We start from the raw sequence: 19,732 nt of genomic DNA, 5'->3' as shown, positions 1-19,732 counted from the left end.
TCTGTGATTTTTCTTTAAACCAACACCCAAAAAAAAAACAATTTTATTTGGATAATTAACATATTCCTTAAACCGTGGGCTAAGATCCGTAAAACCTTTTTACACCTCCTCAAGCGACAATTTAGAACCAAATCTGGTGCGGCAAATAAAAAGTGACCATAAAATCAATTAGACTGATTGACTAGCGTTTTTTGTTTGTTAAAAATTCAGTAGTTTGTGGGCGGACCTTTTGTCACGAATTGCCTCTGAAGGGGAGTGACCGCATTTGGTTTTGAAATTAGCAATAATGAGCGGTAGTAATTTATGTCAATCATCAAAATAATTTGCTGAATAATATTAGCATTCTAAAGCAAATACAAAAGACTGAAAAAAAACTTAAAGAAAAAAAGGGAGTGTAATTTTCGTTAATCAAATTATCAGAAACCACCTTTATGTAAGAATATTTTAAGTAATAAGTCATGAAACTCAATCCCTTCTACCATTATACAATGATTTTCTTAGTATTTTAATGAAGACAGCAGTTCTTTTTAACTTTCTTGATATAAGTATATAAGACAAATGACTTATTTAATGAGTCTTTTTCCAGAGATATAAGGTTTTCCGAATAATTATCTTTCGAAGGTTAATAATTCTGGAACATATATCTCCTAAAAAATGAGATACTAGCATTGCAAAAGAATTCTGGAAATGCAAAGTGAGGCAGTCGATAGACTTGATGACAGAGTTTGTCAAAATTCAGTTCTCATTGTGAAATGGGAGTTCGATGGAAGTTCTGAATAAAAAGAATACAAACAAAAATGTTCGGACGACAGTAGCACTGACTCGAACATTTTATTAGCTTCTATTGTGCCCCTCCAACTTGCCGGTATTGACAAAAACTCCGACATTATTGTGTGGAAAAATCCTGGAACCTCTTCCCCAGGATTTAATCGGCCAATTCGACTGCAATTCATACATGAGGACAAGGCATAAACTGTGGACTCAAAACGCTATTTTGACGAGCAAATTCTGGTTCAGTATCAGTGTTCCCCATCAATTCGAGTATCTTACAGTTTGGCTTTTACTATGATTAAAGCTTTTTACTATGTAACAGAAGCTACCTCTTCAATGCAATGTTCGGTATGCAAGGCCACTTCAAAAGAATTTAATGACATCGACAAAATACAAAAACTATAAGACGTTATAGCCTATAGTCGTTTACGCTGACCATTTACAATATGAACTGTCGACTTTGCACTGCTGATAGATAAGATTCTTCGAAAGCCTACTTACATATGGCAAGTTCAAAGGGTAATTGGTAAAAAGTGGGACATAAAGCCCAACATCCTACACTATGTAGGTAAGTACTGCTGTGATCAGATCTAGAGTAATGTACGGCGGACGGCAACAAACAAGGCCTCAAATGCCTAAAAACTGGCTAAACTGCAAAAGCTGGCCGGTCTCGGCATTACAAGCGTGATGAGAACCACCCCAGGTGCAGCATTGACATCCTCCTGAATTTGTGGGAACTTCCACTGTAGATTTAAAGAGAGGCGCTGGAATGAAGGATAGCCCTAAATGGCAGCATCAACCCGGTGTAGCAGAACCATCCATCACCAAGCTAGAGGAGAAGGAAACGAAAATTCTTAGCACTGCAAGGCCAAAAAATATAGTATAGCTAGAAGCTTCCTTTAAGGTTGACATGACTAGATCTCAAAAGGATTGGCAAACATGGAGTCGATCATATGACTGGCGGGAGCTGGATACGCTCCAGTTAGCGATACCGAGAGAGCTTGTTTCGAATCTGAAAATTAAATATTCCTTATACAGGCTGGCAAACAGAAGACTACACATAGATATTATGAAGGGCAACACCGCTTAGCAACTAGCTTACTTTCTGGTTAAAAGCGGCGCGGCGGACTCCGATCGTCTAATTTGCTATTTTCGGCAAGACACAATCAGCAGGCCTCAATTTGCTGTGTGATTGCTTACTGCACTATTGAGTCTAAATAAAAGCGCTATTTTCATTTTTTTAAATATTTATCATTATGGCTGTTTATTCCAAAGGTAAGATAATTCGGCAGTACAATGCAGAGAGTTAGTTATTCTCAGTAAATTTTCAAAAAAGACCGATCCGTTCTGCTAAAACTATTTTAAAGGTCGTGTCAAATTTTGAGACATCTTTTTGCCTCCAAGAACGTAGAAATTGTCACATCAAAGCTCAAGATTTTAGATTTTATAGAGGAAATTTTAGATTCAACAAAATCGAGCAGAAATTTTGGAGAGGAACTGGGTATGCACCATAAAACTGTAACGGGTATTTGGAAAAAATATGGATACAAATGTTTTAAATATTCCAAAACTCAGGAAATGTTTCCTGAACACCAGTGGCGAAGAATGGCATTTGGTGAAACCATGATGGAAAAGGCAAATAAAAATGAAAATTTCTTACAAAATATTTTGTTTTCAGATGAATCCTCTTGTCCATTGGATGGTAAATACAATCCTTCCATTGTTCGTTACTGACCCCAGAAAAACGAAGAGAGAAGTTTTCAGTTCCGTACTCAGTACTCTCAAAAGTTGAATGTTTGGGCTGGTATTTTGAGCGACAAATTTTACCAATCTAATTTTGCATTAAAAAAATATTATATTAATGCCGCGTAATATTATCTTAAATTTTGCCGTAAGAGATACAGCTCCCACTGACCAGACCACCATCAGACTCTTACTAAAATAAAATTTAAAATAATGGAGCTCGAACCTTGAATCCTAGCGTACTATTGTGGCAGCGGCGTTGCAACATCTTTCTTGTTAGGAACTTTATATGTGTGATCCATTCGCCAATCTGTATACTAATCAATCTACAATCTTGACAGTTTTCTAAAGTCGTTTCGCAGTTTCCCCAGCATTACCGCGTCCTGTTAATTGGTATATACGCTGCTTTATACTTTCTTTTGTGCATTTTCTTTACACATATTTATTATCTTTTGTGCATACCATAAAGATGTTAAAAAAAAATAGTTTTTTGTAAAAAATTTTCAAATTTTTCTTTAGCTAAATTTTTGTCAGCTTAGGACCAAGAATCAATTATCGGCTCCGAATGTCCTTAAAAATGCCCTATTACAGGTTCTGTAAGTGGTTTCAATTTTAACAGCATTGGACGAGTGTTATTCAGAAACTGCTGAAAGATTGTTCGTTGATTTATATGATAAAACATGTCGACAAGATGCTAATTCGTGGCGCGAAAATTGTTAAAACATCGATTCTTTCTATTCTATCTAAAAACTTATTTCCAGAAGCAATCGCTCTTTTGACTTGTACGAATAACAATGTTTGTGATCAGTAGAGCAGCACAAGAAGCAAAGAACATGAACAAGTGACAGATGAAAGCGATGACGATGGTTCTAATGATGATGATAAAATAATGATTAAGTAGTTTCATGTTTAATTAAACTTGTGATACGGTCAGGATTGTATAGGATATGTTGCGTACAATTAGCACTATGCATAAGATTAAAATTACCGTTGTGAGATATTTGTTAGTCAAATTTTGTAATAAATTACTGGTTATTGTACAATTCAAACTGGTTTTTTGCAAAAAATGTATACATTTATTTTACGTTTATAATATATACATTTATTTATAAAATGAAAATTATTTTCAAATATTTTAAAACTTTTTTATACATGTCAGCCACCATTTTGTGTCCGCCATTTTGAATTTGAAAAACGAATGTCATTTTAGACTTCAGCGACTCAGAAAACGTAAATAAAAGTCTACTTAGCATCGAAACGAAATTTTTTTTTTTTATAAAATCGGCCACCATTTTGTTCCCGCCATTGAATTTCGAAAAATAAATCAAATTTTCAAATTCAACCCCTCCGAAAACGTAAATTGACTTTATTTCGAAAGTCTATTTTTTTATCCGAGTCGGCCGCCATTTTGGATTTTGAGAAACAAAAATCATTTTTGAATTCACCTCAAAAATGTTGGGGTAGAGTGCTTTAAGAGTGCGCGATCAATAAGAGTACGCACTCGTCCATTTTTGGAGCACGTCATCGACAACAACAAGGTGTTAGTTCGTACTGATTGAGAGGAGTGTCTGCATGTTTCTTGTGCATTTTAAGCAAATAAACAGCGATAATAACGTTATTAGGTAAGTTTAAGGAATTTTATGTGTCTTGTTTTTATATTTTGACATTTTGGATATTGTACACACATATTGTAGTTTTCAAGAATTTTGCGGTCATATTTTGTCATGCTTACAATAAACCTTGAAGAATCGTATAAATCATACCGTTGTTTACAATTTCGAACCAAGATGGAGGCAGCACTGGCGCTTTTTAGAACATGCTCGTTTTGTAAGAGTGCGCAATCATTAATATTGTAAGAGTACGCGCGCACTCTTACAAACCAGGTTTTTTGTTCTAACGGATTAAACGTATTTTTTCTTGTGTTTCAGCATGTCTGGCAGAAAACGAAGTTCTCAACGTGCTTTATGCTCACCGGCGGTTATGGAGGCAGCAAGACAGAGGATTAAAAATGGAGAAAGTAAAAGAAGCGTGGCAAAATCCTTAGGAATGGCGGAAAGCACGTTAAGAAAAAGGCTATAAAAAGGATAACTGTAGCTACAAAGCTGGGAAGATTTGACATTACCTTAACAGCAGAAATGGAAGAAGAGTTGTGTAATTATATTAAAACAATAGACAATATGTTTTACGTAAAAGAATGAAGGCAGAACTTTTGGACGGAGCTCCGCCATCTTCAATTGGAATGGTATCTGATAGTAGTTTCATCAATCAGGATTTGTTTGTTGAATATGCCATACATTTTCGAGATCATGCTAAGCCAACAAAGGAACAACCAGTACTAATGATAATGGATAACCACACTCCCCATTGTTTTATTGCAGCAGTTAATTTTTTTCGACAATATAACATTATCGCATTAACACTTCCTCCTCATAGTAGCCACCGTATGCAGCCACTTGACCGATGTTTCTTTAGCCCGCGTTAAAAAAGTATTATTCCAACGAGTGTGAAAAATGGTTGACGAACCATCCAGGGCGGGTAATTACGGTCTCCCAAATTGCTTCAATATTTGCACCTGCATATTTTAAAGTTGCTACTTTAAGGAATGCGATTGAAGGTTTTAAAGTGATATGTCCCTTTAATGATGATATATTTACCGAAGGTGACTTCATGGCCACTTTAGTCATAGAACGAGAAAATTCTGCTACAGCTACAGTAGCTACGCAAGTAGGAGCGCCAAACATTCAGTTAGGAGTTTTTCTTTTCAACCTCATCAAATCTCTGAATTAGCCTCTGAAAATGCGTCCAAAGTTCTTGACAGTCCAACTGTTGTTCTTGAGAGTTCCACTACTAAGAAAAATTCACCTCAGCCTACAGAGCTGGTTTCCAACACATCGGCAATCATTTCAACTTTGAAACAAACAGTTGCTGTAACGCCAGAAACCAAAACATTTGATTTATCGAACACTCCTGGAACATCATCAACTTATATTAAATTAACAACAATTTCTCCATTACCCAAATTAATTACGTTCAGGTCAACAAGTCGCAGAAGCAAAAAGTCGGAAATTATCACCAGCTCCCCATATAAGTACCAACTAATTGAAGAAAAAGAGAAAAAAAACCGAAACCCATAGTCAAGCTAGATATGGGCGATAACCTACCACCACCACAAGAGCTTTCGGAAGAGAGTTTAAAAAGAAAATGCGCTGTGAACCTCAGACAGGCAAAGAAGACACCGAAAAATGGAAAAGCTGTTTTGAAGAAGCCAAAATCACCGCCTCATAAGAAAATGTGGAGCTGTCCAGGGTGCAACGAAACATTTAAAGAACCTGTTACAGAAGACTGGATTGAGTGCATATTGTGTGCCGAATGGTGGCATGAAAAATGCAGTGCCTACGAGGGTTCTGGATCTTATACATGTGACTGTTTAGTTTGCGAATTATACCTTATTTTGTTGTTTAAGTATCAATAGTCATAAATAAAAAAATATATATTTTCAACGCAATTCGTTTGGATTTTTTACCTGATTAAACCTTAAGTGCGCACTCTTGAAGCACTCTACCCTATAAACATTTCGATTTGATATCACACTTTTAGGGTTTGGTCCAGAAATATTGGGTTTCAACCACTGTGCGCGTTAACGTTGTTGCCATATGAGATGAAAGATTTATCTTTGAATAGCCTTGAATTATTTAAAATAAAAGCCTAACAAAATAATAAGTAAATAAGTCATACCTTGTCATTGCCTTTTTGTCCTGTCTAGCTTGTTTTTTCTCAACATATTCCACAGCTTGAGCTTTGACTGCATTGGCGTGCTGAAACCAACAAAAAAACATAAGAATAATTTATATAATCAGGCAGCCAAAAACCTTGACCACCAGGAAGAAAATCACTATAAAATAAGCAAAATTATGTATTATTAAAACTTTATTTCTTTAATATAGCAAATAAGTACAGGGAACAACATCCTATAGTAATGGTGAAGTAGTTGCGGTTACAGCAAAAATAATGGCGTAGATAATTAGAGTCTATTGCCACACTTCGTAGTGGAGGTTAATTATATAATATTAAATTTCTTCAATTTTTTTCTATTTAAAAACAAGAGTTTCACAATAGATACGCATAATGTGACAAATTCTTAGTGACATAACATAAATTAACAATTAAAGAGATAATTATATATATCCATATCGATAAAATAATTAGTGCCTAATGGCTTTTACTAGGTACTTCATTATTAGCGGATAAAATTTAAATATCAGATAAACAAATGTTTATTAATAAGATTTCATAATATGTTTTTCACATTTTCTTTAAAAGTGGGTCAAAAAATCAGATCAGTCATATTTTTCTATCTACGATATACGCTTGTGTTTTCATGAAAATTATATTAAATGATTGGGCGATTTTAGTGTTTTGATTAAATTAATTGTAGGACCGTTTTGCGGTTGATTGACAGGTTAAATTTTTACCAATTTAATTAATGCCATAGAATTTAACTGGATTATTATAGCACTTAAGGTTTCAAGTCTGGTGTCATTTGATTTTAAATTTGCATTTTTAAGTAAATTATCTTTTTGGTTTCCTGTTACTAAGACAGTTCACATTTTGCATTTCTGTTAGGTTTCCAGCCTATTCCAGCCCATTAACTTAGAGGACCCATTGTTGTAAATTTGTCTTTTATTTTGGCTTTAAAGCAATTTTATAATGAATGCTTTGACGATCTATAAACTCTTTTGTGTTTTTTTAGTCGTGTTACATTAAACCTTTAATTTTTTTTGTATTTTTGCTTTAGTGGCTTCAATATTGGTAGCTTAAATCATCTGTTGAAAATGGCTTCATAGACAAAAGAATTCATAGGTTGTTAAAGCAATCGTTATAAAATTGCTTTAAAGCTAAAATATAAGACAAATTTACAACAATGGGTCTTCTAAGTTTATATTGGTTGGGTTTAAGTTGAGTTGGATTGCTAGGAAGTCGGTGAACTAAAAATAAAAAAAGAATCAAAGAGTACTTCATAATTGTCAAAAGCATTGACATTCGCTGAATGATTACTTGAAAAATACCTGAACACAACAAGAGAAAAATTAGTACGCCATTAATTTTGGGAATTCTTTTGGGGTGTAGCAGTAACCAATTTTAAATTTTCCATATATCTACCCATATTTTAACTTGACCCAGTCCACGTCCGCTTGCCAATCAATCATAAGCAAACGACAACAAATAAATTTTATCGCTCGCCCGACATAAGAAAGGATATTTAACCATTTAAAGAATTCGTTATTGAAAATCCGACAATCGTGAAATTAATTTTTTCCTTATTGTGCCAGATGATGATGGATTTCATTGTGTTCGACTCTCGTATAAATAAGGATCGCCAAGGATCAGTTCGATCATGACACAGATTCTTACGATCGATTATCCTTTTTATTGTTAAATAATTTTGGCCTGATTCTTCATACGGTGGTGTCAAGAAGTTCAATGCCGAGGACGCAAGAAAATTAACTGTAATTAATCAAGTTTATGCAACTAGTCGTTTATCCGAATGTAAAAGACCAATTATTTAAAGTGTATTACTAATCAACTGCAGGAATTCGAGATCCTATGTATTTGATTCTATTAGAAAATATTTTATACACCATTAAAATGGTCACCAATGGTCAAAATACATTTTTATATGCCCTTTGTTTGATCTCTATGCTGTTAAGAGTACTTTTCGGCCGTAATAAAAATTCTTATGAAGATTTTTCGATTAATATACCTTGTTCTTCAATTCATTTTATTGTTTCATCATTTCCCATTCTTACTAGAGCTAAGCATTTCCTCGGATGTCATTCCTTTTAATATTGATAATTCCAGCCCTTTTCTAAATTGGGATAAAACCAAAATTGCTGACTACAATTTGTTTGTCAATTTTTTCCTGTATTACACAATCTCTTATCCTTTTTTCTTAATCAGTGATCCTTTTTTTCGAGATTCACATGTCTGATAATGTTAAAAACGCAATCTGTGAGGTTTTCGAATCACTTATTTTACACGCTTTATTTTACGGCTTATTTTACACGCAAAACAGAAATCTTGAAATAAGTAATTCGTGAATTGATCAGTAGTGGATGGTATTAAAGAATGGAGAAAATGTAATTTAGATGAGGTTAAGGAGGTGAGATATTTGGAAGCTAAAAAAGATTATCGAAATTTATTAAAAGCCCAAAAATCCCTATCTCAAAACTCCATCATTGCCACTTTAACCAACATTAGTGATCCAACCCAATTTTCTGGTTCAAACCCACGCTTCTGAAGAATAGCAGCAATTCCTCGCTATTATTTACCAAAATGCTCCAACTTATTATTTTGCGGCACTTTCAATCCTACTCTTGACTTATCAGTTACTGTAAAGGAGTTGACTTCAATGCTAACAAAATATAAATCAAACAAAACTCCAGGACTTGGATTTTTGATGAATTTTTAAAGTCACTTCCAATTAACTGGATTTTATACGTTGTTGCTATGTTCAACGAAATTCTTATAAGTTCAAAGTCATGGGGAGATAATATATTTTCGATGCTGTTTAAAAAAGATGACTATGGGCAGAAGCCTCCAAGGCTATATCCGAGTCTCAATTAGAATGTAGATCTATACAACTGCTAAACTTTGAGTTCTGGTATAAAGCTTTAATTAGGGATTGAAAAAAAAGGTAATAACTGCTTTTATCGCTGCTTTGATTCGATTACTCATGACTTGCTTTGGAAGAAGCTTTTTGGATTGGGAGTTGCCGCCTCAGTTAGAGTTAGAGTTAGGGCAAATAATAGAAATACCCCAAGCTATGTAATAGCAAAGAAACGACTGTAGGGTGAATCACTTATGGCTCTCGGGATAGCATAATGTTACCCCTCTGCTTTATGCAGATGACTTAGTTTTTTAGCCGTCAGCGAAATCGACATGCAACGAATCCCTTCAAATCGAAAGAAGTCGTCCATTCTCAAAGAGACCTTGACATAAATAAATCAAAAAAGAACAACACAAAGTCTCGGTCTCAAAAAATTCTTTTAGTTGTTAAATTTTTTTCGCTCCTAAGAGGATCATGAGACCTTAGGAAGGTTAAAAACACGCCCGACTGGGTCAAATAGACACACACACACAAAATCCTTTTATTCTTAGAAATCTACTCGGCACATAACTAACTTGTCATAAATACGCAAAAAGTAAAATCATCTATTTCAAAAGTCCTTTTTCTACCACAACCTTCAACTTTATTCTCAAAAGCAGACCGCTTGATATAGTCATGGAGTTCTGTTATTTAAGTGTTACTTTCTCAAACTCTTTCGACTCACTCTCTTCGACTTTTTCGAAAGATGGCTGAAAAGTCTGCCACCATATTCGATCAAACGATTGGCCCAGCTACTTTATCATCTGCGAAGATTGGATCATAGAATAGTTTCAAAACTATTTTAATGCCTTAATAGTTAGTGTTTTTCCAGGCTGTCTTTCAGTTTGGGGAATGAGATATCGTGACATTCTAAATAGAGTTCAGTGTTCTTTTTACACAAAAAAAATTATCTCTTCCTAGGAGTACATCCTCTGCACTTATTCGACTTGAAATGGTATCAATTCACCTTAAAGTGTTTATATTTAGCACTATTTTAAACTTCTTAATTAAAACCCTAAATGTGGACGAAGATGGTTTGCCTAAAATCTGTTTTAATGGTCAATTATCACTTATCAATAATTCTGATTCCAAATATAACTGGGCGGATCAAGGGATATATTTCGAGCTCTAGAGCTTCTGGTATTTGGACCAACCTTAACGCCAGACTTTTACTTCAAGAAAGATACACACTCCTTCCGGCCTTTAGTCGCATGTACTTTCAAGAGGATTTAAACATATCTCATAACTGTATTTACATGATATTTTGTAATATATTTTTTACAACGAAAATACTCCTGCAAAGCTTAATAACTGCTAACCTATACTGTTTCTATTTATTACTCAAGAAATTTGCCTTAATTCAAACTAAGTAAGATCTGTAGTAAGTGAGATCTGCTCTGTGTGTAACATATTGTTGAAAGTGGAGACAATTCACCATGTGCTGATGGTATGTCCCCAATATCGCTATAGTTTAGATATAGTTTCGAAATACCTTAAACTTAATCGTATTTTTAAATAATATAACCCCACAAAACATAAAGAGTATGACTGGGGTTGTCTGCAATATATTAAGAGTAAAGACATTTTTTAACTATGAGTAGGTTTGTAGACCTTGTTGGAATTTAGGCGCAATTTATGACACAATTGGAATTAGGATTTTCGTTCCTTTTTATTGGTGCTTTCTTGGTGTTTTATAAAATTTTGTTTGCTTTTGTCAAATAATTGTTGCTTTAGTTTAGGTAATATCAAATAAATTAAAAAATTAAACCTTTTGGTCATAGCTATCACGACTCCATTTTCATTAATATTTTAATATTTATCAAATTTCGTTGCCAGTATTCATTCATGCTTAAATAAGCTTTTTCCAGTATTTCAAGTTTTAAAGATTTTCTCTCATCCCTACTTTTGTTGGCTAGTTTTTCGTTAATTTTCGATGATTCGTTCATTTCTACAGGCAGTTCGAATTCAAGCAGCAACTTTGTAAATTTTCTTTATTCAACTCCTTTTTTTCGTTTACTGATTTCAATTCTCTTCAATTTCATTAATTAATTAGTTATCAAGGCTTTAATTCATCAGGGCAAGAACAAGTCCGTTCACAAAATTTAAAAATTACCCAGATATCAAGCCTACAAAAACAAACTAGTAGATTTTGATCGTCGTGTACAATTTTGTGAGTACTTTACTGGTAGGTTGAATGGTAAGAAAAATTTGCTGTACAATGTCTGTTTCTCGGATGAATGTTCCTAGTAACTAAATAGGAGATTTTCTTGCCTGTTAAAAATGTGATGCTTAATGAAATTGTTAACCTAACCGTAGATTTTCCACTATTTGAATCAATCATTATTTGTTTTAAGTTTTCCAAACTTTTCCTCTCTGTGTATTGTACACAATACTAATATTAATAATTCACACTTTATTTAATATTTATTTGCCTATTTATTATTCTTACAAGCATAAACTTACAAGTATAAAGATAAATACTATTTAGATTTTTCAAAAGCCTTTGACTGAGTCAATCAGGTGATACTTTATTGTAAATTTAATGCTTTGGGTATCCTTTTCTTTCATGCTTATGTGAATCGGTTACTGAACGATTACAAATGGGTGGATTTATATCTGAAGCGACTGACGTCTTATCAGGAATTTCCCGGTATTCTTTCTGTGGTTCTGTGCGACTTTTAATGTCTTTGTAACCTTTGATTATTAAATTGAAGTACAGTAAAACTTTGATGGTTGCAGATAATTTATGGAATTTAGATGCCATTTAAAATAATTTTTTTGATGGAATTGTAAAGAAAAAAAATACTTTGAATACAAGCGACTGTTATAAGATTTCATTTACAAGGTAAAGAGACCTTATTAACTTTGTATCCATAATTGACAACACATTTGTTAAGTCTGAGATATGGTGAATTAAGTCAATAGACACAACTGTCAATGAGCGACACCAATCCTCATTTATTTCGAGAAATACATACGCAGCGACCACAAAAGTTTAGTGTGTGGGCTGGTAGATTATATTGCTAAATCTTTTTTTATTAATGCAAATCTTAATGCTGAAAATTACATGGAACTTTTGCAGGACGCCATCAATCCAAAATAAGTAAGTTACTCGAACAAGATGATAAACTAAAATGGGGCACCATCATATTATACTGTTGCCGTTCATCATTTTTTGAACGACGTATTTCCTGGACAATGGATTGGCTGGGGAGGTACCCTAGAATCGCCTGCTAGATCTCCTGATCTTACCTCTTTGGATTTTTATAGGATCTTCTAAAAACCAAAGTGTTTAAAATAAAAGCCACAAAGTCTGACTCCATTGAAGATCTTCGAAATAGAATTGGTGACGAATGTCAGTTTGTGAAACTCTCGAAATGTTTGCTAATGTGCGGAGACGTTTAAAACAATTGTATTTTTTTTTATGGATTTCAACGGAAATCATTTTCAATATTTAATAAGAATACTGACGTCAGAGAAACACAATTTCTGTCAATAAATGTCCGCCTCAATATTAAATTTGTCGTGTTGGGCCGTTTTTAGCAAAACAATTTATTTTTTGTCTCATTATGTATAAAAATATATTTGTAAGCGATACGTACCGATGCCGGGAGGTTTATTTTAACAAAACGGCGCGGTCCCCGAAGAAACCGAAAAGTCCTGGCGATAACGGATCAAGGACCGAGTATTATAAAAGATCATTTTATAAAAATGTTAATGTTAGGTGAGGAAAAGGGAAGTGAGCCTTTCTGAGAGGAGTTAGTTAGATTGGTAGTTTTGTAAAAGATAAGTCGGTCGTTCGTGAATAAAAAGAATGCTATTGAAAATAGACGGTGTTTTAATTAAACGAAGTAAGAAAGTAGTAATTGCTTTCATATTTTATAAGAGCATTGGTTCATGAGATATTCCAAATTTAATTCAGTTAATACAGGGACAGTATCAGCTTATCAAGCTGACCATTATTGGCTTTGAATCCACATGAGCTACGATGAGAAAATGAGCAACTTACAATTATTTTACATCTTACAAATTAGATTTCAAGGTGGCCAAGTAGACCGTATGATTGAAAATATTCGTAGTTTTAAGAGTTACTAAATGGGCGTATATCTGAACCAAATTTATAGAAGATCTCAATTTTTGACCCACAAATAATTTTTCTGTCCGATGAGATACCCAGAATCTACCAAGTTAAATAAAGTTACATAAGACGAAGATTCATAGCTGGCTTTCTGAGATAGTTATTCACAGTTACTATTAAAAAAAAATATATCCACTGCTGAAATCGAACCCAATCCAGCAGACCATTCACTATCACGTTACGTATTCTATAGGTGCCAACCACAACAATCAGCAGTTATAACCAATATCGTTCAAAATAGGCGCCAGGCCGGTTGTTTTTCTCTCTTCCTTATAAGGCTCTCCTTGGCCGACCTTGTGGTGCGCCTGAGGTCGCCGAACAACGCAGCCGAATCACGACGAATGCTGAAGAGAACTAAAAAAAAAAAAGAACACGCTCACTGTCACGGTCGCATTGAGAAATTATTGATACGATTTACGGGTTGCGAGCAATTAATATCATTAATATCAATTTTGCACATATATGGATGGTGGTTTTATCGGTTTGGTTATTCCTGAATGTCACAGACTGGAGACTTCCGCCTGGCTGAGAAAAAACATAAGGAAGACAAATTAATGATCGTCCTTATAAGCTAAATCAAAAGCCTTTTGAAACTCTTGGGAAATCTTATCCTAATAGAATGAAATATAATTCAATTTCCTTCTTTTAATCCTTCCTTCTTTCCTAATTTTTACAGTTATATTTACTGCAGAAATATTTTCGGATCTTTAAATAGTTCTTTTACAAATCAGGTTTGAATAGGTAGAACGTGAGCTCCTAATATTACCCTAAATAAGGAGTTTAAAGTGTTTGTCAAGTGTTTTGGAATAGTCTAACTATATGCTCTCCTCATAGAGGTCTGCACTTTACTTACGAAATGATTATATCTGCATTTCTGGTATCACAGATTCTAAATTTCCCGATAGAAAACTGCACTGGTTGCATAAGGTCGTCAATATACCTATAAGATCGAAAATCATTTCTTGTCGAAACCTTTAAGAACAAAGAAAAATGGTCGGCGTAGCCTAAAGAGATTCGTGTTCCATGTAAACGGCAGTTTGTGACTGCATAAAGTGTAGATTAACATAGGTCAGCCCAGGTCGTGCCGACACATGTAAAACATGTGATAATGTCAGTGTTCCCGCTCATTTTTCTTCGTTTTTCTTCTATATGCGGCTAAATGTTAAGGGGGAAACGTTTAGGAATGCAAATTGAGTGGCCGCTTCGAGAGTGTGAACGTGACGTTTTCTTTTCTTGATTTAAACTCGGATACTGCACATGCCAAAGTTGCAAATGTTGAAGAATCGGATGAAGAAATCGTAAAGGGAATAGGACTTCTTGATTATGTGACCGTAGGTTGAATATTGAGAAGAATTCGCTTGTAAAATAATGTTTTAAAAGGTCTATCCACTATTTAATACAATTCTACATTTTTTTAAGCATCTTGGCCGTTTGAACTCTATAGTTCTAAGGTTTATTGTTTTCGACATTAGTTCAAAATTAAAATTTATTTCGGGAACTGAAGAACATTGAAAGACTAGAAGCAGTAAAAAACAACTTTGTTTGAAATTGACAAAAATAAAGAAAACACAAAGTCACGGTCTCACAACTTATAATCACAGATCATAAATACCGACACTTTCATAAAATTACATCATAGGGTAACCGTCTTCATAAACGTAAAATAGTGGATCATAGAACTAAGCCTAAATAAAAACTTGGATGTTGAAAATACTTAACTATTAATAGACTACAAAAAAAAAAGAAAACTGAAGTTTTGTCCAAGGTTTTACTAACAAAATTGATGTCATGTATTGTTCTTGTCTTGGCAGAAAAATTGCATACTACTTATGTACACCAATCTATAGTTATAATATATTTTCAATAAAAATATTATGTAGATTAGTTACTGATGTAGGAATACTGTCCATTTAAAGAAGTTAGCTCTTTATATATTATCTGACGTGATATAAAATAAGTGATTGTTTAATACAATAACATTAAAATTATACAATTGGAATTATTAAGATAAGAACTCTATTACATTTTTTTATTAATGAAAGAAATTGCCTCTTATTAGGCAGGTACTAATGTAACTCCGATGCAGTGCGTTAAAAAAAATACATAAATAGTTCATAAACGATAATATTACTTATATATAAGGCATATTTTATTATGAATGAATATTTATCATGTAAATATTTTTTAACCACGTCACTGGTAGTGATTCCTTGTGTTGGTGGCATTAACAATGGGATCAAGCGGCATTGCCATGTTATTTCCTTTTTCTTTAAAATACATTATCTACATTCATTTAATGTTAAATATCGACTTCATTAGAAAATATCTTAACATAGTTTATGTTTATTTTAAAAATTGTTTGATATTTTATTGAGCACGGACAATGGTAATGTTTTGTCTCTATGATAAGTTTTTATATTATAAAGTATTTTTTTGCAATTTCCACATAAGCATTTGGCATCAGAGTTGTTGCAAGCAAACAAACTGCCCTTACTTCCACGGCGTGCTACTTCTAGCCTTTCAATGTGTTAAGATTTTAATAAAAAAATAGATTAGGAGAATTACCAAATTCACCAAGAACTTAATACTTATTGCTAATAAAACTATTTACAGATATTTTCCAAAACAAAACTTTTGCAAAGAATACAGCAGCAGTATAATTAAATTGAGCTCTGAGATCAGGTTGAACACTAAGCAGAGACGGAACTTATTACTCTTTTTACAAGAATGGTTTCAAATATCTGACGTGCATTAAATCGACTAAGATTTCTTAACTGCGGTAAAAGAAGATTGCACTTTTCAAAAAAATATATTTGAAGTCAATAAGAAAATTTAAAAAACACAACTCCGAAAAAGAAAAATTCTTCCTAGGACTGCTCAAGAGAGCCTATAAGAAGGAAACCCATCCTAAGGTTAGAACATCCCAATGATATAGTTTAAAAAAATATCAAGCATACGATTAATACAGAATTCGATTTTTTTGTGTTAAAAGCCTACTCCAAATAATCACTCAAGGATACTGAAAGTCTAAATCTATACACATCAAAATGGTCTAAGGAACACTTAGAAAAATAGTTTTTTTCGCCTTATCAATTTTTATATATTTATATGTTCATACCGAATAGATACTACCTTTAATATTAAGATACCAACGAAGTAAAATAAATATTTGGGTACAAAAAATCATGCGAGAACAGCGTTTTTTGCTACTTGCACATTTTGTCGAAATAACGCAGATTATAATTTTTAAATTCTAACGCAATATCGCATTTTCTGTGGTTCCAACCGAACAATTGTGATTTAGTTTTTATTCAATAAAAATGGAAAGACGACATTTAATTCGAGAGGAAATGCTAAAAGCAGTCGGAATGCTTGAGGCAGGAACAAGTCAAAGAGACGTTGCAAGAGCTTTGGATACAACTCCCAGTAATTAACCGTTTGTGGACAAGATATAGAGAGACAAATGATGTTAGAGAACGGCATCAAGGCCCGTCGCGAGTTACTACACCTGCCCAAGACCGTTTTATAACTTGGCAAGCTGAAAGAAATCCCACGGTAACAGCCTCTGTTTTGGTTCAGCAGCTCTCACGAGTGCATAACGTCGAGGTTTCAGGTCAAACTATTAGAAACCGTTTGCATGAGAGAGGACTTCATGCCAGAAGATCCCTAGGGGTTCCTCGGTTAACTTTAGGAAATCGAGGTGCAAGATTAACGTGGTGCCAAGAACATGTTAATTAGAATCAAGAAAGATGGGCCTTAGTTCTTTTTACGGATGAGTCTCGATTTTCATTTTATCCTGATTCTGGAAGAATTCGTGTCTGGAGAGAGGAAGGAAATGAACGTCGTTTGCGTCATGCCCGGGAACTAGTAAGGCAACGTGGTGGATCACTAATGTTTTGGGGTGGCATTAGACTTGACGGAAAAACGAACCTCATTTTTGTGGAAAATACAATGACTGGAATAAGTTATAGGGATAATATACTACTGCCTGTAATTGTTCAATATTCACGCGAAATGGGCCCAAATTCGTTGTTGCAACAAGATAATGCCCCACCACATCGAGCACGACTTGTACGAATCGCAATTGAGGAAAATCAAATCAATCTTCTACCCTGACCCTCACCGGACCTTAATCCAATTGAGCATGTTTGGGATTGATTAAAAAGGCCACTTCTTTAACGATTTGACTTTTTTCAAAGCGCTCTGGAGCTTCGTCTTGCTGTGACACATGTTTGGGAGGAGTTGCCCCAAGAATTAATTAATAATTTAATTTTAAGTATGCCTAGGCGATGCCGAAGTGTTATTAATAATAGAGGTGGACCATCTGGCTACTAGTTTAATTTGTATTTGGTCAATTTTTATTTTTATAATTTTTTTTAATAAACGGTAATAAATGGGATTTTGTTCTTTATTTTTATTTGGGCCCTAAATTATGAGTAAATTATAATCTACAAATAAAAGTTAATAATTATATTGTTATTTTATTCGAATAATGTAGAAAAATTGCATTAATTAACTTTTTTCCAATCTTCTCAAAAATATTAACATATTTGTATGTGTTTCCTAGACCATTTTGATGTGTGTATTTTATGCACGAGATATATACTTTTATGTTACGCGGTTTGTGGAAAAAATATTGTCTACGATAAAAAGCAGAAGAGCCTAAACAGGAAAAATGAAGTACATAGGGAACAACTGGGAAAGAACTCATTTATTTAATCCTAATTTTGCGTGAAATAGTCAAGAGTATTATTGAGAGTGCAAATCTTTAGACGGTTTCCAGATATTCTCCAAGATATAATTTCACCAATAACTACAGCAGAGTATCTATAAACAGATCTCCTAGTCAAAATCCAATTGAAAAAATAGGAGAGAAAGAAACTTATTACGCTTCCTGCAAAAATTCTCTTAAATTTTCGAAACAAAATTTCTAATTTAACAGAAAAACTAAAATCATTCCAGAAAGACCTCCATGAACTCACCAGGAAAGGACAAGGGAAAAATAAAGGACTCCTCATAATTGTTGTTTCTATCATGGATACTCTAAAGTCAAAATCCTCTTCGACATACTGAAAAATAGAGAAGATCACATATCTCAAATGTAACAAGATAAAATTGTGGAACTTTATATCCTTTCAAATAGCTAAACTTCTCTCGGATAAATAATTTCAGTGCTCGTGAAGAATTCTTAGTCCAATAAGTTTTCAGAAAATTAAGATCTTAAGACGAATTCAATTCCTTCTTCCGTTCAACGTGTAAAATAGATTCCCAGATCCTGAAATTTACTTAAAAAATGCTTGTTGCCACACTTATCCTGAACCTCTGTTAAGACGGATTAAATATTATATTTTATTTTAAAACTGCATGAGATTATCGAGAGCCTGCTTAAGACTGCTAGTTCCTATACCGAGTAGTGTGCATGGCTAAGCTGGCCATAGGAAATCTCATATAAACTATAATACTTTCGAGTATTGGCATCCCTAAATTTTATACAGAAAAACTGTATTAAACTTTTTTAAAGGTAAGAGTGGACCACCATATAAAATTTCTTTGCTTTTTATTAAGTGATTTTCGAAATGAGTATTCGTAGAGCTCTGAAGTTCTTTCTAGTTTTAAGTATTAATTCTTCTATAAATATCGTAAGTTGACGAGGGTAATTGCCTGATTATACTTAAGAGGGATCATTACATAGAGAAGGCTTTGGACTTTGTTAATGTAGACAAAGACTACTGCTGTACTAGTTCTTAGGAATTTTTTTATACTAGGAAAGAAAAATTATACCCTATGAATCCCAGAACTCCTCTCCTCTACTGCCTTCCTAAAATCCATAAACCCAATATCCCTATTAGGCCAGTAGTATCGTTTGTAAACTCACCTTGTTACAACTTGTCAGCCTGATTAAATTCCACTCTCAGAGATGTAACTGGTTTTAGAAGCACTTATTCCACAAAAGATTCAGTAGAGTTAACTAATTTTTTAAAAAATATCTACATACCAGAAGGTTCAAAACTAATTTCTCTGGACGTTAAGAACTTATTTCCAAGCATTTCACCTGGTGATTGCTTTGATCTAATCAGGTCCCTTATGCTTAAGTCACCGCTTGACAGATTTATTGTTGATGATCTTTTAACACTTCTCAAGCTAGTACTTGATCAGAATTTTTTTGTTTTCAATAACAGGTTTTTTAGACAAGTTACTGGACTGGCAATGGGGTCTTGCCTCTCTCCTCTTCTGAGTGAGATTTTTATGCACCATTTGGAGAAAAGAGGATTGTCAATGGGAAGTTTGGTGCTTTTTTATACGTGGATGATATTTTTGTGGTATGGAATGGAAGTGATCTAGAATTGGCGGATTTCCTCATTTCTATAAACTCTCTTCACGCAAATATCTCGTTTACCATTGAAGAAGAAAGAGATGGAAGGTTGCCTTCTCTT

The 19,732-nt window shown here is 33.7% G+C and overlaps 1 protein-coding gene across 2 annotated transcripts in view; it reads right to left on the bottom strand.

Moving 5' to 3' along the window:
• LOC126746338 (GAS2-like protein pickled eggs) overlaps nucleotides 1-19,732 on the bottom strand; it is a 223,629-nt gene that overhangs the window by 114,454 nt on the left and 89,443 nt on the right. For both annotated transcript variants that reach the window (XM_050454567.1, XM_050454559.1), the window contains exon 3: nucleotides 6,250-6,329. In XM_050454567.1, the coding sequence (XP_050310524.1) occupies nucleotides 6,250-6,329 (80 nt within the window). The remainder of the gene's footprint in view (nucleotides 1-6,249; nucleotides 6,330-19,732) is intronic.

This window comes from Anthonomus grandis, chromosome 2 (genome assembly GCF_022605725.1).
Source record: "Anthonomus grandis grandis chromosome 2, icAntGran1.3, whole genome shotgun sequence".
Classification (NCBI taxonomy): domain Eukaryota; kingdom Metazoa; phylum Arthropoda; class Insecta; order Coleoptera; family Curculionidae; genus Anthonomus; species Anthonomus grandis.
Note: the sequence above shows the minus strand (reverse complement) of the source record. Positions and strands in the feature narration are given on the sequence as shown.